Source organism: Schistocerca nitens, chromosome 4 (assembly GCF_023898315.1).
Source record: "Schistocerca nitens isolate TAMUIC-IGC-003100 chromosome 4, iqSchNite1.1, whole genome shotgun sequence".
In the NCBI taxonomy this organism is placed as follows: Eukaryota; Metazoa; Arthropoda; class Insecta; order Orthoptera; family Acrididae; genus Schistocerca; species Schistocerca nitens.
The window spans coordinates 657,588,634-657,608,240 of NC_064617.1; the positions used below are offsets into that span (position 1 = coordinate 657,588,634).

The following is a 19,607-nucleotide window of genomic DNA, read 5'->3' on the forward strand; positions in this document are numbered from 1 at the left end:
AACAAGGCTGAAGATACCAATTTGGCAAAACACCGCGTCCTGCTGCGTGAAGAAGCCTGTAACTGCCTGCTGCACATCCTCGTCCGACAAGAATCTTCGGTCCTTCAAGGCCTTTTTCAAGAGACCGACTGCTTGATAATCGCATAGGTAGATTTCAGGACTATGGGGCGGATACTCGAGTGTCGCCCACGTGCGTTGGCGTAACTTCTGAGTTACGACATTTCCAATATGTGTGTCGCATCGTGACCAGAGTTGAACTTGACGCATCATTCCACAACAGTGGTTTCTGACAGACATTCTGCCACATATACATTCTTCATTCTCCTATAGATGGGTACCGTTGTCTGTACTTCGGCTGCCAAGAAAAGAATAACAGCACATTGGTCCTGCTTGGACGCATTTGGTAATAACGTCGCCATAGTTCACGTTGCCGCATTTACGGCAAGCACGTTGGAAAGACACGAATGCCACATCAATCCGTTGCCTACATGTCGGTGCTTGTGTATCCGAATCGAAGTCGCGCTTGTCGAACCGGGCAAATTGATTTTTTTTTTTTTTCATTTCTCTTAACGATCGTGACGTCATGAAGTTTTATATAAACATTTGCAAAAGTCACATACTTCCTACAGGTAATACGTCAAGTAAAAAGAATTGACAGGACACTCTACAACATGCTACTTGCTAATTAAGAGGCGGAAAGCAGCAGCTGGTGAGCAGCCATTGTATCCAGAAGCCACTCGCTGCCGTGCAGTATACAGGACTCCGTCCCAGACGAGTATTCCTGCTCAGCACACGCTACAAGCCAGCACGTCCGATCTGCAACTACATTTCGGATCACCCGATTTAATCTTGCTGAGCACATCTGCGACACCTTGAGCGAACTGTCAGCTTGATTGACTCAGTTCCTGTTAATCTGAGATGACTGAGGCAGCGGTTCTTATGGGGAGGATACCATACTACGGTATGTCACCATCAGTGCGAAAGAGGCTACTCTATATCACTAATAGGCTGTATGTAGTGGGATTTCTCACAATGCAATAATGTATTTGTCAATTTTTCTCTGGTAAACGAAAAATTCGTTCACAACTTAATAATCTTGATTACATAATATCTCACTTATTAGGTGGGAGACAAAAGTAATAAGTGCGCCTGGAATCTGAAAGGGAAGCATTGATGAAGCTGCAAATGGTGCATTCAGAAACAGTCAACTGCGTGCTCGTTCAGTAGACAGAGAGAATCATGTGATTTTTCGATGAGAGATTGAAAAGGAAGGGGGGGGGGGGGGGGGATGAGAGAGGGACTTGGATGAGAAGGCGAAGGTGGCAGTGGCCTAGTATGATCGTGTCTGACGAGAGAGTGGGACATCGTACTTGTGAACCGGTGTAGCTTTGAGGAGCACGTGGAATTAGTTGGAAAATTCAGATGTACTCTCGAGTAGAGTTTTAATAATAATAAGGAAGCTCTCTGTCATACAAATACGTTTCCAGTAAGTGTGGGATAATGAACTAAGCAATACTTTGGTAACTGATGGCAGAACCCAATAAACTGAAATAAATATTATTTCATCGTACTACCGCTGTTCATGTCATACTTCATAAATAGTAAGTTACTACTTTTGTTAACTGTGTGTGTAGTGTTGGAGCTTTCTTCAGCTGGAAATATCGAAGCATATTGCCGACCCACCCAAAGAACTGCTGATCTTGTAAATAGATAATTGTGCACTGACTGTCCCCATCTGGTTTCTACAAGCGATTTAAGGCTTCAATATTGCATTGACAGATAGACGATAAATTCCTGCATATCAGTACCTTTGGGTTTCCGAGTAAAACATGTCAAGTGTCCAACAAGGCAGATAAACGTATTGTGCATGGCTTCAGAAAAAAATTTCTAATCTTGTCGCAAAACTTGGTTGACGTTTATCTTATTTATGTCGGTTCTCGTGACAATAGAGAGATTTTTTCCTTTCGTAATTCCACGTACTGTTCCTTTTTGTGTAGATATATACAGGGCGATTATACTGTAATTATAGTTTCAGTTTCAAAGCGCTGCAGAAAACGAACCACTGCACAGTATGACGTCAAATTTGAACGGAATATTATCGAAGAACGAGGAAACGTTAAGGAAAAAAAGAAGACAACTACAATTTTACCACCATACGAGGCTGTAAGCAGTAGAATGTGCAAAACAAAGTACGCCGGTTGCACGGTTGTTCCTCAGTTTGCGTCTGAGACGCTCGGCATGTCTCAACGCAGGATCGCGCGCTGCGGGTAAAGCTTAGGACGGTGACTGTGCGCCAACAGCTCTGTAGGAAGTTCCGGACACTCAAGGATACATAAAAAAGGCGTTGGCCTGATGTCTGGCCGGCCGCTGTGGCCCAGTGGTTCTAGGCGCTTCAGTCAGGGGCCACGCGGCTGCTACGGTCGCAGGTTCGAATCCTGCATCGGGCATGGATGTGTGTGATATCCTTAGGTTGGTTAGGTTTACGTAGTTCTCAGTCTAGGGGACTGATGACCTCAGATGTTATGTCCCATAGTGCTTAGAGCCATTTGAACCTGATGTCTGCCAAGGGTCTGGAGAGAATAGACGCCAAATTTGAAAAGACAGTTTCTTTTGAAGTTCAGTGCGCCAGAGGGAGGAAAACAACTGATCCGACGTCAGTGGAAGATGTGGCAACAGCATTGCAGGAGAGATCGGGCGGTGACGTAAAAATGTGGGAATTCATAAGGGACCAAACTGCTGAGGTCATCGGTCCCCAGACTTACACACTACTTAAACTAACTTTAACTTATGCTAAGGAAAACATACACTCATGCCCGAGTTAGGACTCGAACCTCAGGCACTGCTCGAACTTTGGCCAGGCGCGTGAGCAATGTTCATAAATTCTATGAAACATTCTGCCCTGCTATTCACACAGAATAACTCATTTTCAGGATTTGCTTCATGCTGACCTGCCACTAAGACAAACATTTGCTCTTGAATTTCTTGTTCGCATGGAAGTCAACAATGAATGGCAATGGAACTTTCTGTGGACAGACGAAGCTGATTTCCATCTCCAGAGACATAGCTTTATACATAGAATTGCGGAATATGAGCAACGGGAAATCCATTCGCACATTAACCGGTACCGCAACATCTGCAAAAATGACTGGGGATTTACTGCATCGTTTATCATACGGTCGTATTTTTTTCGAGGAGATGCATATTGCGGGTCCTATTACCTGTACCATCACTGGAAAACGCTATGAGTCTTTTACTTACCAACGTCGTTCAAACCCTTCAACAGCGAGGCTGTGTGGGTAGGATCATTTTTATGCAAGATGGTGCTCAACCAGTGAAGCAACTGCTGCAGAGGCATTTTGGAAATGCTAGAATTATCAGCAGTCATTTCTCTACAGTCTGAGCATCCAGATCACATCAGCTTAACATGCGTGGCTACGGATGTGGGGTTATCTGAAAGATGATGCACTCAATGCTCCAGTTAGGAACGTAGCTGTATTGAAGGCACGCAGTGCGCAACGCATTCTGAATGTGAGCACAGAGACACTCCGATGTGTTGTGGAGCATGCTGTTTCTCGATTTCGACTTGCGGCAGAAAACTGTGGACTGCATACTAAACACGTTTCGTGCCAGTCACACACTAATTAAAACCGATATCATTGTTACATTTTCTAAGGTTTTTAGCCGCAGGACAATTAAAAACCGATTTTCCCATCCGATGTCATCTATGTTATGGTGTTTATAGCACCATCTAGCGAGAAAATTTTCGTAAAACTTATTGTTTGCGTAACGTTTCCCCCTTCTTAGATAATATTCCGTTCAAATTTGACATCATTCTGAGCAGCGGTTCTTTTTTACAGCGGTTTGGAACTTTAATTATGATCAGCCTGTATGTTCGACGTTTGTTTCAACATTCCACACTTCACACAAGGCTGAGGGGGTCTGTTTGATTTTACGTTTATTAGTAAGGGTTGAGTAAGTTACAATAATGATATGTAGCTATATAGCTCTTATATTTGATGGATATACCCTTTGCCTGGACGGTTCTCCAAATTTGTGACTAATTTGTGTGAGGATTATAGGATGCTTAATAGTACGTTGAATTAATTGTTTGTGGATTCTTGTTGAGGATTGTTTCATTGTTACTTCTCGTAAATAGCTTGGTTCTTTGTAGTGGACACAGACGTAAGAGTAAAGTTCGCGTTCTGTGTCGATATACATCAGCGGCGTTAAATATGAGGGGCGTAATATTTGAGAAACAATTTTTGTGATCCCTCCTGCACCCTCTTAAATATGAGGGGCATAATATTTGAGAAACCATTTTTGTGACTCTTCCTGCACCTTCTGAGTGTATATTCTTGGTACTGGGTGACAATTATTGAACTATATGAAATAGTCGTCATAACCGCTGAACGGTTTGCGTTAGGACGTCCAAACTGCATGGTTGGCCGCGAGGAATGATGGGAATTAGTATGTGAATATGGTTTGGTTTAGCGACGAAGCCCACTTTCATTTGGATGGGTTCGTCAATAAGCAAAATTGGCGCATTTGGGGAACTGAGAATACGCTATTCGCAGTCGAGAAGTTTCTTCACCCTGAACGGTTCACTGTGGTGCGCAGCGTCCAGTCACGGAGTAATAGGTGCGATTTTCCTTGATGGCACGGTGGCTACCGAAAGGCATGTGAACGTTTTGGAAGATGATTTCATCCCCATTATCCAAAGTTACCCTGATTTCGACAGGATGTGGATCATGCAAGACGGAGCTAACCCCATCGAAGAAGGAGAGTGTTTGATGTCCTGAAGGAGCACTTTGGGAACCACATTCTGGCTCTGGGGTACCCAGAGGCAACTGGCAGGGTCCTCGATTGGCCGCCATGATCTCCGAATTTATACACATGCGACTTCTTTTTGTGGGGCTATATTAAAGACAAGGTGTACAGCAATAACCCCAAAGCCATTGGCGAGCTGAAAACAACCACTCCGGACGTCATCGACGTTGCGACACTTCATGCAGAAGTGCCCTACTCGTCTGCGCCACAGCATCGCCAATGATGGCAGGCACACCGAACATGTCATACCCTAAATACGAATATCTGTACCGATGTTTACATGTTGAATAAAGTGTGTGCACACCATAGTTTGTAACTAAGTTACTTTTTTTAATATAGTTCAATAATTTTCACCCTGTGTGTTTCAGGAAAGCAAAACGAGGATTATGGAATGTAGTCGAATTAAGTCGGGTGATGCTGAGGGAATTAGATTAGGAAATGAGACACTTAAAGTAGTAAAGGAGTTTTGCTATTTTGGGAGCAAAATAACTGACGATGGTCGAAGTAGAGAGGATATAAAATGTAGACTGGCAATGGCAAGGAAAGCGTTTCTGAAGAAGAGAAATTTGTTAAAATCGAGTATAGATTTAAGTGTCAGGAAGTCTTTTCTGAAAGTATTTGTATGGAGTGTAGTCATGTATGGAAGTGAAACATGGACGATAAATAGTTTGGACAAGAAGAGAATAGAAGCTTTCGAAATGTGGTGCTACAGAAGAATGCTGAAGATTAGATGGGTAGATCACATAACTAATGAGGAAGTACTGCATAGGATTGGGGAGAAGAGAAGTTTGTGGCACAACTTGACCAGAAGACGGGATCGGTTGGTAGGACATGTTCTGAGGCATCAAGTGATCACCAATTTAGTATTGGAGGGCAGCGTGGAGGGTAAAAATCGTAGAGGGAGACCAAGAGATGAATACACTAAGCAGATTTAGAAGGATGTAGGCTGCAGTAGGTACTGGGAGATGAAGAAGCTTGCACAGGATAGAGTAGCATGGAGAGCTGCATCAAACCAGTCTCAGGACTGAAGACCACAACAATAACAACAACAACATGTTTCAGGAATACTGTCATGCAATGCTGATACCCCTTTCTCAATCCCAACGAGCCTTTTAGTCCTGCGAGTGATGTCTGAAAGGAATTAAGTCTAAGGTGGAAAAGAAGAGGTACATTCTTAGCATGAAATGCTATTCCGATATTCACTAATATGCTAACTAATCAGATGAACGTATCTATAGTGTCCTTATAAATAATACTTAGAAAAGAGTTAGTTGAAGCACTTGGAGTTACAATGAGCCACTTCTCGCAGTATTACTGTGTTATTCTGACAATTCTGTCGTACAAGGCTCCACTCATGTCGTGAAACGGTTGGCTGAATGACAAAATTATGCTGTGTCGACTTCAGCTATGCGACTACGTTTTGTCAGTACGGGGATAACAATTTTCCACAAGTGCACTGCAGACATTACGAGTGTCATAATCTGTATTTACGTCTTCACCTACACACTTTATGATTCTGTGCAGTGTATTTCAGAGGGAAATTGCCAATATTGTCTACTGAATTACATTAGTGTATGGAGCAAGGGATCGTACACATGTCTTAATATATACCTTAATTTCTTTTCTCTTATTTCCGTGGTTCGTACGTAAGGCGTGTCTTGGAGACTGTAGAATTATTGCAAAAGCCTTAATCGAAAACCGGTTTTTCGAATTTACCTGTCATCGTTCTGCAGAAAAATGTAAGCACTTTCCAAATTTTCCGTTGAAGCTCACTAAGTAGTTCCGCTGAAGTTTTGAATGATCTTCTGTGGCCTACTACAATTTAACAGCGCGTCTCTGAATACGAACGATATCTAACGCCATACCTATTGTTACAGTTATTAAATGTGGGAGAAGTTATCCAGGTCCTACTAGCAACAGATGCCATAGCGTTGCACTTTCCCAGAACCACCCCAATAAATTTTTGTTTCACATTCCCTATCTTACAGTACAAGTAAGAAGGCCGGTGTACAGTGGATTATGTGCGCTCTCACACACACACACACACACACACACACACACACACACACACACACACACACAGGAGAGAGAGAGAGAGAGAGAGAGAGAGAGAGAGAGAGACGGAAAGCAATCCTTCTGTCTTACAACCTGGCTCCAGCCATTGCCTACCGTTGAAACTGGAAACACTGAGAAATTCAACACACTGGGCCAGCGTGTCTGCTTCTCATGCACTTTATTAGCTGTCGCCTGTAACATTACTCATAATGAAACGTAAAACGGCAAAATGTCTTCACCATACGTAAATTAACATGAATATCATCACAAAATGTTCAGTGCTCGCCCAGACGTGCATACAGAATGGCACTATTGGCTGGAGTATCACATGGAATATCATTCCTTGCTACTGCGTGTCGCTTCACCGCCCACCCTCCGAGGTGCATCTCACTTTAGTACCTCTTTCAAATGCTCAGTCCGTTTTATATTATAACTAGACTACCACTAATCGTGTATCGGGGTCCTCTGGACCTTTAAATAAAGTACATCAAACGGAAACATTTATAGTACGATATTCTATGGGGTAATGACGGGAACAGACTGACATAGAATATTCTTTAAGAAACAATGCACCATATGATTTCATAATGTTATTGATAAATAATACTAGTAACATAAGTGTTATTGGTTGTGCTGTAAGATCTACTTCCTTTTCGATAGTCAATGTTCTCTTGGGCCTTAGGTATTGATGTTCCTGTATCACTGTATCATGTGTGTGGTATGTACAGGGTGTCCCCAAATTTGAGGCTCAGAATTATACAGCTGTCAGAGGATCCAAAACAGAGTATCACGAGATAAGGAACTAGTGGTCGGAAAACAATATTTATCTTTTTTTTTTTACATAAACAACTTACACGTTACGGAAACAACTGAAGTTCGTAGCAAATGTTCAGAATAGAAAAAGAAAAAAGAGACCAGAGAGGTAAGAGACTTAGACTTCGCTAGTAATGGGACAGAACCTCTCACCCCAATTCATCGACGAGGGTCTCTGTTGTTCCGCTGCTTACGGACTTAAGTATCAGTGTACGAGTGTGCACAGACGTGTTGAAACCAAATATTTTCGGGGCAAGAGGTGTAATGTATAACAACTATGTCAGCACATCTCGAATTGAATGCAGGCAACATGCACCATTCTGAAAACAGTCAAGTTAGCTCCCCTTGCTGAATTCCAATTTACAAACTAATAGAGAATCGTTGCTGAAACAACCGTGGTTTACCTTCTTCACGCCAGATACGGCTATTGCGGCTGGTGGAAACACCGTCACGGTTGAAAGAGGTCTGAACAATACAAACTGCAATACTGCTCTGCGTAATACCTTGACAGATGTGAACTTTTCGCTCATAAGCAACTGTCTTCGCACTTTCCGCACGTTTATGATACTCGTGTGATTGCCTCTGCACACTGTGTTCTTTGGAGTGAGCACGTTGGCGGGCGATCATTGATGAATCTTCTACTAGACGGTCGAACATTGCCCCTGAAAATCTAGCAGGTGAGCAATTATTTGTCTAGAACCTGTTCAAGTCATATGTAACTTGAAAGACACAATTTCTTGTAAATTTCTGCCCACAGCGACAAATTTCTTCCATTTGCGGTGCGACTTATCTGTGAACATTAGGCCGGCTTTCCGTGTCTTACATCCTACTGCACTAAAGCAATACTGGACGAAAGGCTAGTGACCCTCAGGAGAGAAGACGCTAATACCGTTTAACTCCGAGTCTAGCAGGGTAACTGCCTCAAATGGGCCATACCAGCTGAAGCTTCTGATTGGTGATCAGATCCCGTACAGGAACCGAACTGCGCAGATGTTGGTGGTTACGATTCACCCCCGTCCCAAACAGTCTCACATGTTTTCTATCGCACTTAGATCAGAGGGTTTAGCGAACCAGTACTGATGTGAAAGTGTACCTAAATTTTCGTCAAAACAGGATGTGCCCTGTGCATATGGCAGTTGTAATGTTGGGAGTATCCACAGCATATTCTTCAAGAAGATGGAGAAGAAGGGGTAACACTTGGTCACCGAGAACGTTGGAACATATTTCCTGTCAAATGTTCACGGTAATCGGAATGAGAGGGTCCGAGTCACAGTGCGGACAGCACCCGCAACTTCACAGAAGCACCTCCATTCTGAACTGCAGTCTGCAGACACTGTGGGTTAAATGTCGAACTGGACCGTCGACGCACTTGATGCCTTCCGTCATTTGAAAAGAAACACAGTCACGACTCATCGAACCATCCTGCACACCTACACTCAACTGCACTCAGATTTATGTGTAGTTTGGCCCATTTCAGACAGGAAGCTCTACGTGTCACTACGAGAAGTAGCCTACTGCGAACCCGGCCGTTCTGGCCGAGCGATTGTAGGCGCTTCAGTCCGGAACCGAGATGCTCCCACGGTCACATGTTCGAATCCTGCCTCGGGCATGGATGTGTGTGAGGTCCTTAGGTTAGTTAGGTTTAAGTAGTTCTAAGTTCTAGGGGACTAATGACCTGAGATGTTAAGTCCCATAATGCTCAGAGCCATTTGAACCTTTTGCGAAGTATCAGACTCCAAATGTCCGTTGCATGCTGTTTCCCTCGAAACGTTCGCTAGAGGTGAAGTCTAGAGGACTGGAAACATCAGTTCCGCTCGGGTCTGAATCCGATTGTCACTGAAAATCGTGATATCCGTCACAGTTTCCTGACGGTAACGATTTTAACGACCTCTGTTTTTACGTCATGTTATATGCGTACGAGTGCTATATTATTCCTCGTAGACACATTGAAAAGTTGCGAACCTTCCTTTCACTTCATAGAAGTTTTTCAGTTCGATCGTGACTCTGTAGAAAGTGGTATTGGTAACGTATCTTTTGGTCAAGCCTTCCCACCACAGACGGCACTAGTTAAAATAATCCTTTCTTGGATTACCTTAGGAAATCGGCGCGTAGCGTTTCTTCCTACCTGTGCTCCGTGAAGCTCTCGTAGATGATGTCTCCAAACATGGTTCAAATGGCTCTGAGCACTATGGGACTTAACTGCTGAGGTCATCAGTCCCATAGGACTTAGAACTACTTAAACCTAACTAACCTAAGGACATCACACACATCCCTGCCCGAGGCCGGATTCGAACCTGCGGCCGTAGCGGTCGCGCGGTTCCAGACTGTAGCGCCTGGAACAGCTCGGCCACTCCAGCCGGCGGTGATGTCTCCAAAAGCAGATCTAGTAGCGCAGTAGATTATTCACATGATGCAATCAGGTGACATGTGATTCTAAATAGTGTTGCGCGCGGCTAGTTTACGTGAGAAAAGTTGGGAGAAGGCAGTGCGATGTGTTTACTTGCAACACCGTAAAATAGTAACAGTTTAGTATTATGAAAGGTCAACGGCCTTGTCATTGTGGTAACAGAGTTTCCCATCGAAACACCAATTTGTCCGGCTTGCCAAGCAGTCGGATGGTTGACCATAGACGTCTGACGAGCGGTGTTTGCATGTGCACTCAGCAATTGTGAAGCCAAATGAGGAGCTACTTGATGGAGAAATAGCGAGTCCAGTCACGAAAGCTGTCAACGGCCAGGAGAGCGATGTGCTGAACACATGCCCCCCTATATTGGCATCCAGAGACACCTATCAGCTGAGGATGACACAGTGTTCGGTCGGTAACGTGGGCCTTTCGAAGCTTCTTCGGAAGTAGTTTAGCTAGTTCCTATCATAAAACGATTTATTTCACAACGTTAATAAGTTCCATGAGCATGGTAAAGCCGAATATTATAACTCAACACTACCTGAATACATTCTGCCACCGACTTTCACATATTACCAGGCTGACAGTATGTCCTATCACCGGCTGGCGAGCATGGCGCGTAGCCGAAATCACTTGCTTACATCATAACACCTCGTAGCAAGTCGTAAGTTAACAATAATCATTTGCTTATGAATTTGCTAGTTAACTGCACAGCGTTATCATTGTGGTGAAGCCCTAATAACTTGTAGGTTCCTCTGAGTGTCAATTATCCCAAAAGACGACTTTAATCATTAATATTTAATAAAATGAAATCAGCTATTCGCGTGAGAACACTAATAGTTCCGCTACATCTTTACTGTGTAGTAAGATCCGTTCTCAAGGTTCACGTTAGCCTCTCCACTTTCTTGATTCACCATCTCGCCTTATGGCCCGTTTACTACCTCTGCCTCCGTGGGAACCGGCTTTCTGCTCCCTGATGGCTTATTCTACGACACTGCTTAATCCAGCGAAGTGACTTCGTCTACCTGCCGAGTTACACTAAACGTAAAATTTGGAAAAATAAATACCCCTCGAAACAAAAAAACGCTTCACACTGTATGCACTGATACGCCTCTTTCTCTCTGTGCGTATGTGTGCGTGTGTATGTATTACGGGATGATGTACCTTCACAAGAGCTCATATCTGAGAGTCACATGTCGTTGGTGCAATGAGGGCGTGAAAAGGCCACTGGGGTAGTTAACCCACAGTTCAATGGGTCATTTACCAGATGATTAGGAGGAGGAGGTCCGGTAGACAACGAGGTCATTAGACACGGAGCACAAGATCGGATTAGAGAAGGATAGGGAAGGAAACCCGCCATACTCTTCAAATGAACCATCATGGCATTTTCTGAAGCGATTTAGGGATATCACGGAAAAGCTAAATCAGGATGGCCCGACTTGGGTTTGAATCGCGGTCCTCCCTAAAGCGACGCCAGAGTGCGAACCACGGCGCCACCTCGCTCGGTAAGATGATTTTCAGTGAGACCAAAGGCAGCACTTCAACCAATGTTATAATAATCAAAGTATGCCTGCGATCAGTCTGAAAGCTAAACTGGAATAGGAAAGGAAAATCTTCAGTAAAACTGAGTAAAAGTGGTGGGTGCACACGAAATTTTTCTTTAAACAGTTTAGTGTGCACGCACCAAACTCTCCCACCTGTGGCGACAAGTGTAGATGATCACCAAATATCAAAGCTTTCCAGATGAAAGTCAGTCACTCTTTTCAAATGTTGGAAGACTTCGATTGCACTGACAGCTCAGTGGGACGTTTAAACCAAAGTATCTGCATTTAGGCACACTTCTGTATTTACGGCACTTCTAATCCGTGTAAAAAAAAAATTGTTCAAATGGCTCTGAGCACTATGCGACTTAACTTCTGAGGTCATTAGTCGCCTAGAACTTAGAACTAATTAAACCTAAGTAACCTAAGGACATCACACACATCCATGCCCGAGGCAGGATTCGAACCTGCGACCGTAGCGGACGCGCGGTTCCAGACTGAAGCGCCTAGAACCGCTCGACCACCACGGCCGGCTCTAATCCGTGTAGTTACTCCCTGATGACGTTATTGGTTCTACAGGAAAAGGCACAGACAATCAGAAAAAATATTAGATATCTGTTCATAAATTCATTGCGTAGATAAGTGGTTCCAAGTCTTGATCACACTGTGGTGTGGACTCTGCATCTGGAAAAGTTCCCTCCATTTGTAAGCTTGTGAGCTACTGACAGCTTTCTTGATAATCTGGAGATACCCAGAAATTAGTTATGAACCAAACCATTTTTAAAGTAAATAACAATAAAATATAAAATTCATTATTTTAAGGACTTTAATTAGAGTGTTAAAATAAAAATGATATGAAACTCTATTAGGGCAAAAGTAACATGTGGTGGGAGGTAAATAAAACAAATCCAGAAACTGGAAGCAAATGGAAAGTTATGCCTACATGTTTCCATGTTATGCCTACATGTTACACATCATCCATAGAGTTCCAATCCCTCCCCATGTGATTTCCATATATTTGGTGTCCTGGAAGGAGACATTCGTGGCCCTCTATTTGCTTCGGACGAAGAGCTTCACGGCTGGATATAATCACGGTTCCGTAAGCAACCGCAATCATTTTTCCATGAAGGCATTTACTGCCTTATCTCACAATGGATCAAATTTATTAACACTTATGACACTTAATTTTGATATAATAAAAAAGTTACCTACTCTTTTACATCCCTCTCGTTTTCATTTGACAGCCATTTATACTTCCATCTCCTCTCTTGTAAATATGTATTATTATAGCAAATTTCTAGTCCTCTGGAATTTTCCTATGTGTCTAGTATCTATTAATGTATTTGAGGTATCAGGATTTCGTTGTAGGAGATGCACATTTAATCAGTTCTGTGTTAGTTTCATCATTGGCCTGTGTTTTCTTATTTTCCATTTTATGCACTGCATCTTGGCCTTGCCACAATGGTAAACCGGTTCCCGTCAGACCACCAGGTAGAGCGCTGTCGGGCTTGACTAGCACTTGGATGGGTCTTCGTCCGGGTCTGCCGAGTGATGTTGGCAAGTGGGTTGTATTCAGCCTTTGTGAGGCCAATTGAGGAGCTATTTGACTCAGAAGTAGCGACACCGGTCACGGAAACTGACAACAGCCGGGAGATTGGCGTGCTGACCACGTGCCACTCCGTCTCCACATTCTGTGACGCCTATGGGTTGAGAATGACACTGCGGCCGGTCGGTACCGTTGAGCCTTCAAGGCCTGTTTGGATGGTCTTTGTTTTTATTATCTTCTAATTACTTCTTTTCTATTGTATCTACTCTTGGCTCCTCCTCTTCTTCGTCCTTATAATTTTCATTCAGTTTTTATTTACGCCGTCTCCTGTTGTTCAAAATTACTTATTCCAGGTCCAGTCACATTAATGCTGCCACCCCTATGTTTGACGTCAACGTGCAACAACCACTCACAGCCGGCAGGTGGCAACACTAGCAGTCGCGGGTATATAAAGCGAGGCCTGCAGGACGTGGATAGCAGTGCAATCATTGTCGTACGAGGAAACGGAGCGATGTATCTGATACACAAAAGGGCATGATCATTGGCTTTTGGGGCAAGGATGGAAGTATTTACAAAATAGCTAAGTTTGTAAACTATTCGCATGCTGCCGAGATTAAAGTATACCGTGCATGGCAAAACAGTGCTATCCAAAACCGGCACCGAGGCAACTATGGTACACCACGGGCCTTATATGACAGAGATGAACAACGGCTGCGGAGATGTGTACCGACGAACTGTTGAGACCGCAATAACCCCAAAACCACTTGTGACCTGAAAACAACCATTTAGGAGCTCATCGACAGCATCGATGTTCCGACACTTCAGTGGGTCAGTAGAATTTCGCTATTCGTTTGCTCCACATCGTCGCCAATGATGGCAAGCATATCGAACGTGTCATAACCTAAATCTGAATATCTGTAGTGACGCTTACACGGTTAGTAAAGTGTTTGCACGGCGTAGTTTCTAACTACACTTGTTTTCATCTAGTTCAATAATTGTCATCCTAAAAAGGTTTGTAGGATAATGAAAAGCATTATTGATATTGGGTGTCTTAATTTGATAACATTAATATTTATTACGTTTGATAGTGAAATAATTATTATTTTAATCATTTCAGGGGTTAGTTTATTTAAAATATTGGCATTGGGGACCGATGATGGAAGCTTTATCACCTCTGAAGTTTTAAAAGTGGGGGCTAGACTTATTTCCGGTTTACAAGACCGGCGTTTTTTTTTAAGTATTAAAACTAATGTTTATATTCTCTGTTTTTACTTCTCTATTGGTTTATTTTGCTGGTGTTTATGATACAAAAACATGTATCCACTGTTTAAAAGTCCATAACTGGCAAACTAATTGACGGAGTTGTCTCATCTTTGGTAGTGTAATAGCGTAGTACCGGCAATCGCCATACAAGCGTTGTATTGCGTTGTTTTGTTTTGACAGATGACAGTCGTCAGATAGTTAGTCGCACCTAGTTACTCGAGTAAACATGCCTGGTGCAAGGCTTACATTCGATGAAAGGAAGACAGTTTTGAAGTGGTATTTTAAGTACTAAACATTAATGAGGTTCAACGGCAATGGCGAAATGAGTATCAGACAAAGCCACCGACACGTTTAACGATTCGTCACACTCGAGACAAATTTGAAGCCGAAGGCTGTGTTAAAGATGTACACAAACAACGATCTGGACGACCTGTAACAGTAGCAAGTCCAGCTAACTCCCGTCGTGTATTACAACAATTCACTAGCTCACCACAGAAGTCGGTGAGACAGTGTGCCCGTGAAACTGGAGTGAGTCGCTCAAGTGTTCGGCGAATTTTGAAGACAGCAAAGTAGAGGTGTTACATCCAACGATTGCTACACACAATGAACGAGGACCACCCAGATCGTAGAATGGGGTACTGCGAGTGGTTTACTAACATGGTGCGCAACGATGAAGAGTTTGCAGAGATGATTGTGTGGCCTGATGAGGCACAGTTCAAACTCAATGGTACATTAAACCGCCACAACTGCATCTACTGGGCCGCCGAAAATCCGAACGTCCATGTAGACAAAGCCGTGAATTTGCCAGGAGTAAATGTGTGGTGTGGGTCGTCTTACCGGGGATTGATTGGGCGATTCTTCTTTGACGGCACAGTTCCCGGTGAGGTGTACCTTCAGAAGCTTCAGACATCCATTTTACCTGCCATCCGAGACTTGTATGGAGACGGAAGAGTTTACTTTCAACAAGATGGTGTCCCAGCCCACTACCAAAATCTTGTTAGGGCGTATCTCGATGAAAATCTACCCTGAAGATGGATAGGCCGTAGAGGTGCTGTGGAGTATCCACAACGTTCCCCAGACATAATTGCTCTGGACTTTTACCTGTGGGGAACACTAAAGGACGTCGTTTATCGACAAAAGCCACACACATTGGATGAACTTCAAGAATCCATGGTACATCCATGTGCAAATATCCAACTGAACACGTTGCAGTCAGTAGTTCGTGCTGCAGTTCGTCGGCATCGTTTGTGTGTGGATGTTAGTGGTGACCATTTCGAACACCGACAGTGATGTCTTTTAGTCGGACATTAAGCTACACTTTCGCCAAAAATGAGACAACTCCGCCAATTAGTTTGCGAGTTATGGACTTTTAAATAGTGGATACATTTTTTTGGACCCCTCTGTATAGATGTATACCATCACAACTTCTAGATGATGTTATAACATAAGTAAACACAAGAAGTAGTTGTACATACGGCCTGCAGTTACATGTATCAATACATGTCTCGCTTGCACAATTTTGTCAAAATGTTGCACAAGTTCGTCAGTCACATCTGAATGTCTTCCTTGACAATTTTCATCATGCGCGTTTGTCTGACCGGCACTGAAACTTCTGCATCACTCCCTCATAGTACCGTCACGCACAACTGACTCTTTCTGCTTGCAGACCTGGCCATTATTATACGCGGATATTCATAAATTAACCTCCGGTTGGCATTCAAACGAACAGTGTTCATGCGTCTCGCGCCATTTGCAATGATCATTGTGTCATTCGCCGTCTGCAAGCAGGAAGAGTCAGTCGTGCGTGACGGTACTATGAGGGAGTGATGCAGAAATTTCAGTGCCGGTCAGACAAACACGCATGATGAAAATTGTCAAGGAAGACATTCAGATGTGACTGATGAACTTGTGCAACATGTTGACATAATTGTGCAAGCGAGACTTCGGTTCACAAATTTTCGAATTTTCTGAAGAAGGGCTTCAGACTTGAAGGACAAGCTCTGTAACATTGTCACAGAGACGTTAGGTTATCAAACGTTTTGTGTATGGTGTTGATTTTCACAAAACTGAAAGACATTCCTTCAGCGCTACCATGAAGAGGGGGGAGGAATTTCTGAACGGAATCGTGAATGGGGTAGAAACATGTGTGCTGTATGTGAACTGTGAAAGTAAGGAACTGTCCATACAGTACAAGCGAACTCCTTCTCCCAATAACTCTATCCAATATGGTTATATTTTTTTGAGATCGCAAAGGAATGGTGACGAAACTGGCGTGGAAATTTTGTGACGGCACATGTTTCTTGACTCTGACTAATCAAACTTCGCAGGTTAATCTAAAACAAACAGCGAGGAATGATTACCGAAGGAATCATTTTTCTTCACGACGAAGTGACTTGACATGTTTCCTGACTGACTCCAATCAAACTTCGAAGATAAATCCAGAACAAACAGCACGGGATGATTACCGAAGGAATCACTCTCCTTCACGACAATGCACGATTCCTTACGTCGAATCGAACCAGAGAAAAATTGACACTTTTATGGCTGCCACGTTTCAACATCCTCCCTATCGGCCGAATTTGTTACCAAGCGACTTCCATTTCGTCACTAAAATGAAGACTTGGCGGGCTACTCAACCGTTCACGACCGACGATAAACTCAAGTACGCTATCAGCAGCTAGTTGAAGTAACAGGTGGCACCATTATTTAATGCAGGGATGAAGAGGCTGGTATCGCGGTACGACAGCTATTTGAATTTGGATGGTGACTACGTGGAAAAGTAATGACAACATGTAAGTATGGACTGTCTAAAAGGAATTGTATGCAGTGTGTTGGAGGGGAGGGGGGATAAGTGCAGATATTGTGATCATTGGTGCCCTAATATATACCCACTTCAGTGTGTTAGTTATTATTTAACAGTCTTCCTGGAAACGAGTCACATACTACCACATGTTTTGTACACTGTCATAACTGCATCGTTAAGTGGACAATGCCTGTTAACATATGCTAACCATTTTCTTTTAATTGGAGGTACTAACCAATCTGAAAACATACTCTTCTTAATAGCATTAATTATTAGTCTGGAAATGAAGTAAATAGTGATATAACGAAGTTCAGTACACTGTCCTCAGTATCCAATAAAATTATATGCAGTGACACCCTAACACCTTGTATATTTTTCTTTTTTTTTCCTTTAACCACATGACCAGAGCAATATGCTGTATGCATCCTATTGTTGACACTCGCAAATGCCGGCCGGGTGGCCGAGCGGTTCTAGGCGCTACAGTCTGGAACCGCGCGACCGCTACGGTCGCAGGTTCGAATCCTGCCTCGGGCATGGATGTGTGTGATGTCCTTAGGTTAGTTCGGTTTAAGTAGTTCTAAGTTCTAGGGGACTGATGACCTCAGAAGTTAAGTCCCATAGTGCTCAGAGCCATTTCAACCATTTTCAACACTCGCAAATAATGCGATAGCTATGACCTTCTGAAGTTCCTGAAATCGGTTAAGGAAATAAAATTTCTTTTATGCAACTGGTTGCAGATTACGAACTATCAATAGCTCTCATAAAAAAAGAAATTAGTCATGAAGTTAAGTATTGTTTGCGACTGGGAATCTGAATAAATAATTACTCTACTTGTTATAGCCGGAGAGATACGGCATGCAGTCTATCTCCTGACAAATGGCACTCACGCTTCCTGAAGAATATCCTGGGCTCCGCGGCGTCGTGCCGCGGTTCGACGGTAATGAGGGCGCCGCCATCTTGCGAGATGGCACGCGGCGAGAGGCGCAGCACGGCGCCGCCGAACAGCGTGTCCGGCAGCTGCAGCGTCAGGTCGTGCGTCTGCAGGAAGGCCGCGCCCTTGTCGTACAGCGCGTCCGTCACGCCGGCGAACGTGTCGACGGACGACGAACGCCCCGCCTCCGTTTCGTCGTCGGTGTCCTCCACTTCGTTGCTGCCCCTCGAGTATTTGTTCTCCACCAGGTCGCCATTCCTGGTGAAGACGAGGCTGTCGGTGATGTGGAAGTCACCGACGGTGCTAACAGTCCTGTCCAGATACAGAAAGACGTTCTTCTTGACGCAGCGCAGTCCCAAGTCCGATCCACAGCTGGTGAAGAGCTGCCGCCACAGTGCGTTGTCGCCGTACAACCACGTGCTTCCGTTCCCGTTACTACTGTTGCCACTCGATCCTCCCATCCGCGGCGCCGATAGCTTTACGAACGCTTCTACTACTTTCCCGAGGATCGTAAGTCCAGAGTGCTTCTGCTTGTCTAGCCTATCGATTTCACTGTCCACTTGGTCCTCGGCATCATTCTGTCCTCTCGCGGCAGTGAGCAGCAGACAGGAGACGAACAGCACTCGCCACAGAGACGCACCGCGAGACCATCCCACACTCCCGCTCATGGTTCCGCTCGGAGGATCCGGCAAGTGTTAGTGAGGCAGTATAGACAGGTGGCAGCGCCGTTGCATGCTGCCCGCGCTCGGACAGCGTTTTCGGCCAGAGTTACCGGCCAGCCCCGCGCCCGCTGGTTTTAACGGCGACGCGTTTCGCAACCGCACTGTAGGTAGAGAGATTCCAGCAGCCGCCGAAGCTTGTGTACCGCGTGTCGGCCGGCGGAGAAGTGCCTCCTCCTTCCTCCGCCGCGCCGCGCAGAGTAGGCCGCACCGCCGAGTGGGGAGCGCGCCGTCTCCGCCAGGCGAAACTCGGCCTTATCGCTCCCGAGCAGGTGCCGTGCAACTGACCGGTGTTTACTCCACTGTCAATAAGGTCTAATATCCCTGGCGGTGTCCTGTTCAGTACGCCACATACAAACCCAGATGACGTGAAGTTACAACAAGAATAATGGATATAAAAATGGTTGACCAAATCTGCATATGTAAGATACTTAGTCACGATTTGCAGTCCAGAGTGGACTCTCCACTGATCACATGTAAAACATCTGAATGACAGGATTTTACTCAATGAGATTTCTTATGATGTGTCTCTCCTCATTTGACCGTGGACATTTTATCGCTCCCGAAGTACAATGAGTATTTAACTGATACTGAGCAAAGGGTCATATGCAGCTCTCATTATTTGTGATTCGGGACAAAGTGCTACTGGCGTATTAATGACTTCCCATCTTAGAAGGGAGCTCGCAGAGTTTTAAATGACACCTC

The 19,607-nt window shown here is 44.2% G+C and overlaps 1 protein-coding gene across 1 annotated transcript in view; it reads right to left on the reverse strand.

Moving 5' to 3' along the window:
* Positions 1-19,050, reverse strand: part of LOC126251765 (uncharacterized) — a 169,093-nt gene extending 150,043 nt beyond the window's left edge. The window contains exon 1 of the mRNA XM_049952385.1: positions 18,140-19,050. Within this exon, the coding sequence (XP_049808342.1) occupies positions 18,140-18,851 (712 nt within the window). The 5' untranslated portion in view covers positions 18,852-19,050. The remainder of the gene's footprint in view (positions 1-18,139) is intronic.
* Positions 19,051-19,607: the final 557 nt, after the last annotated feature.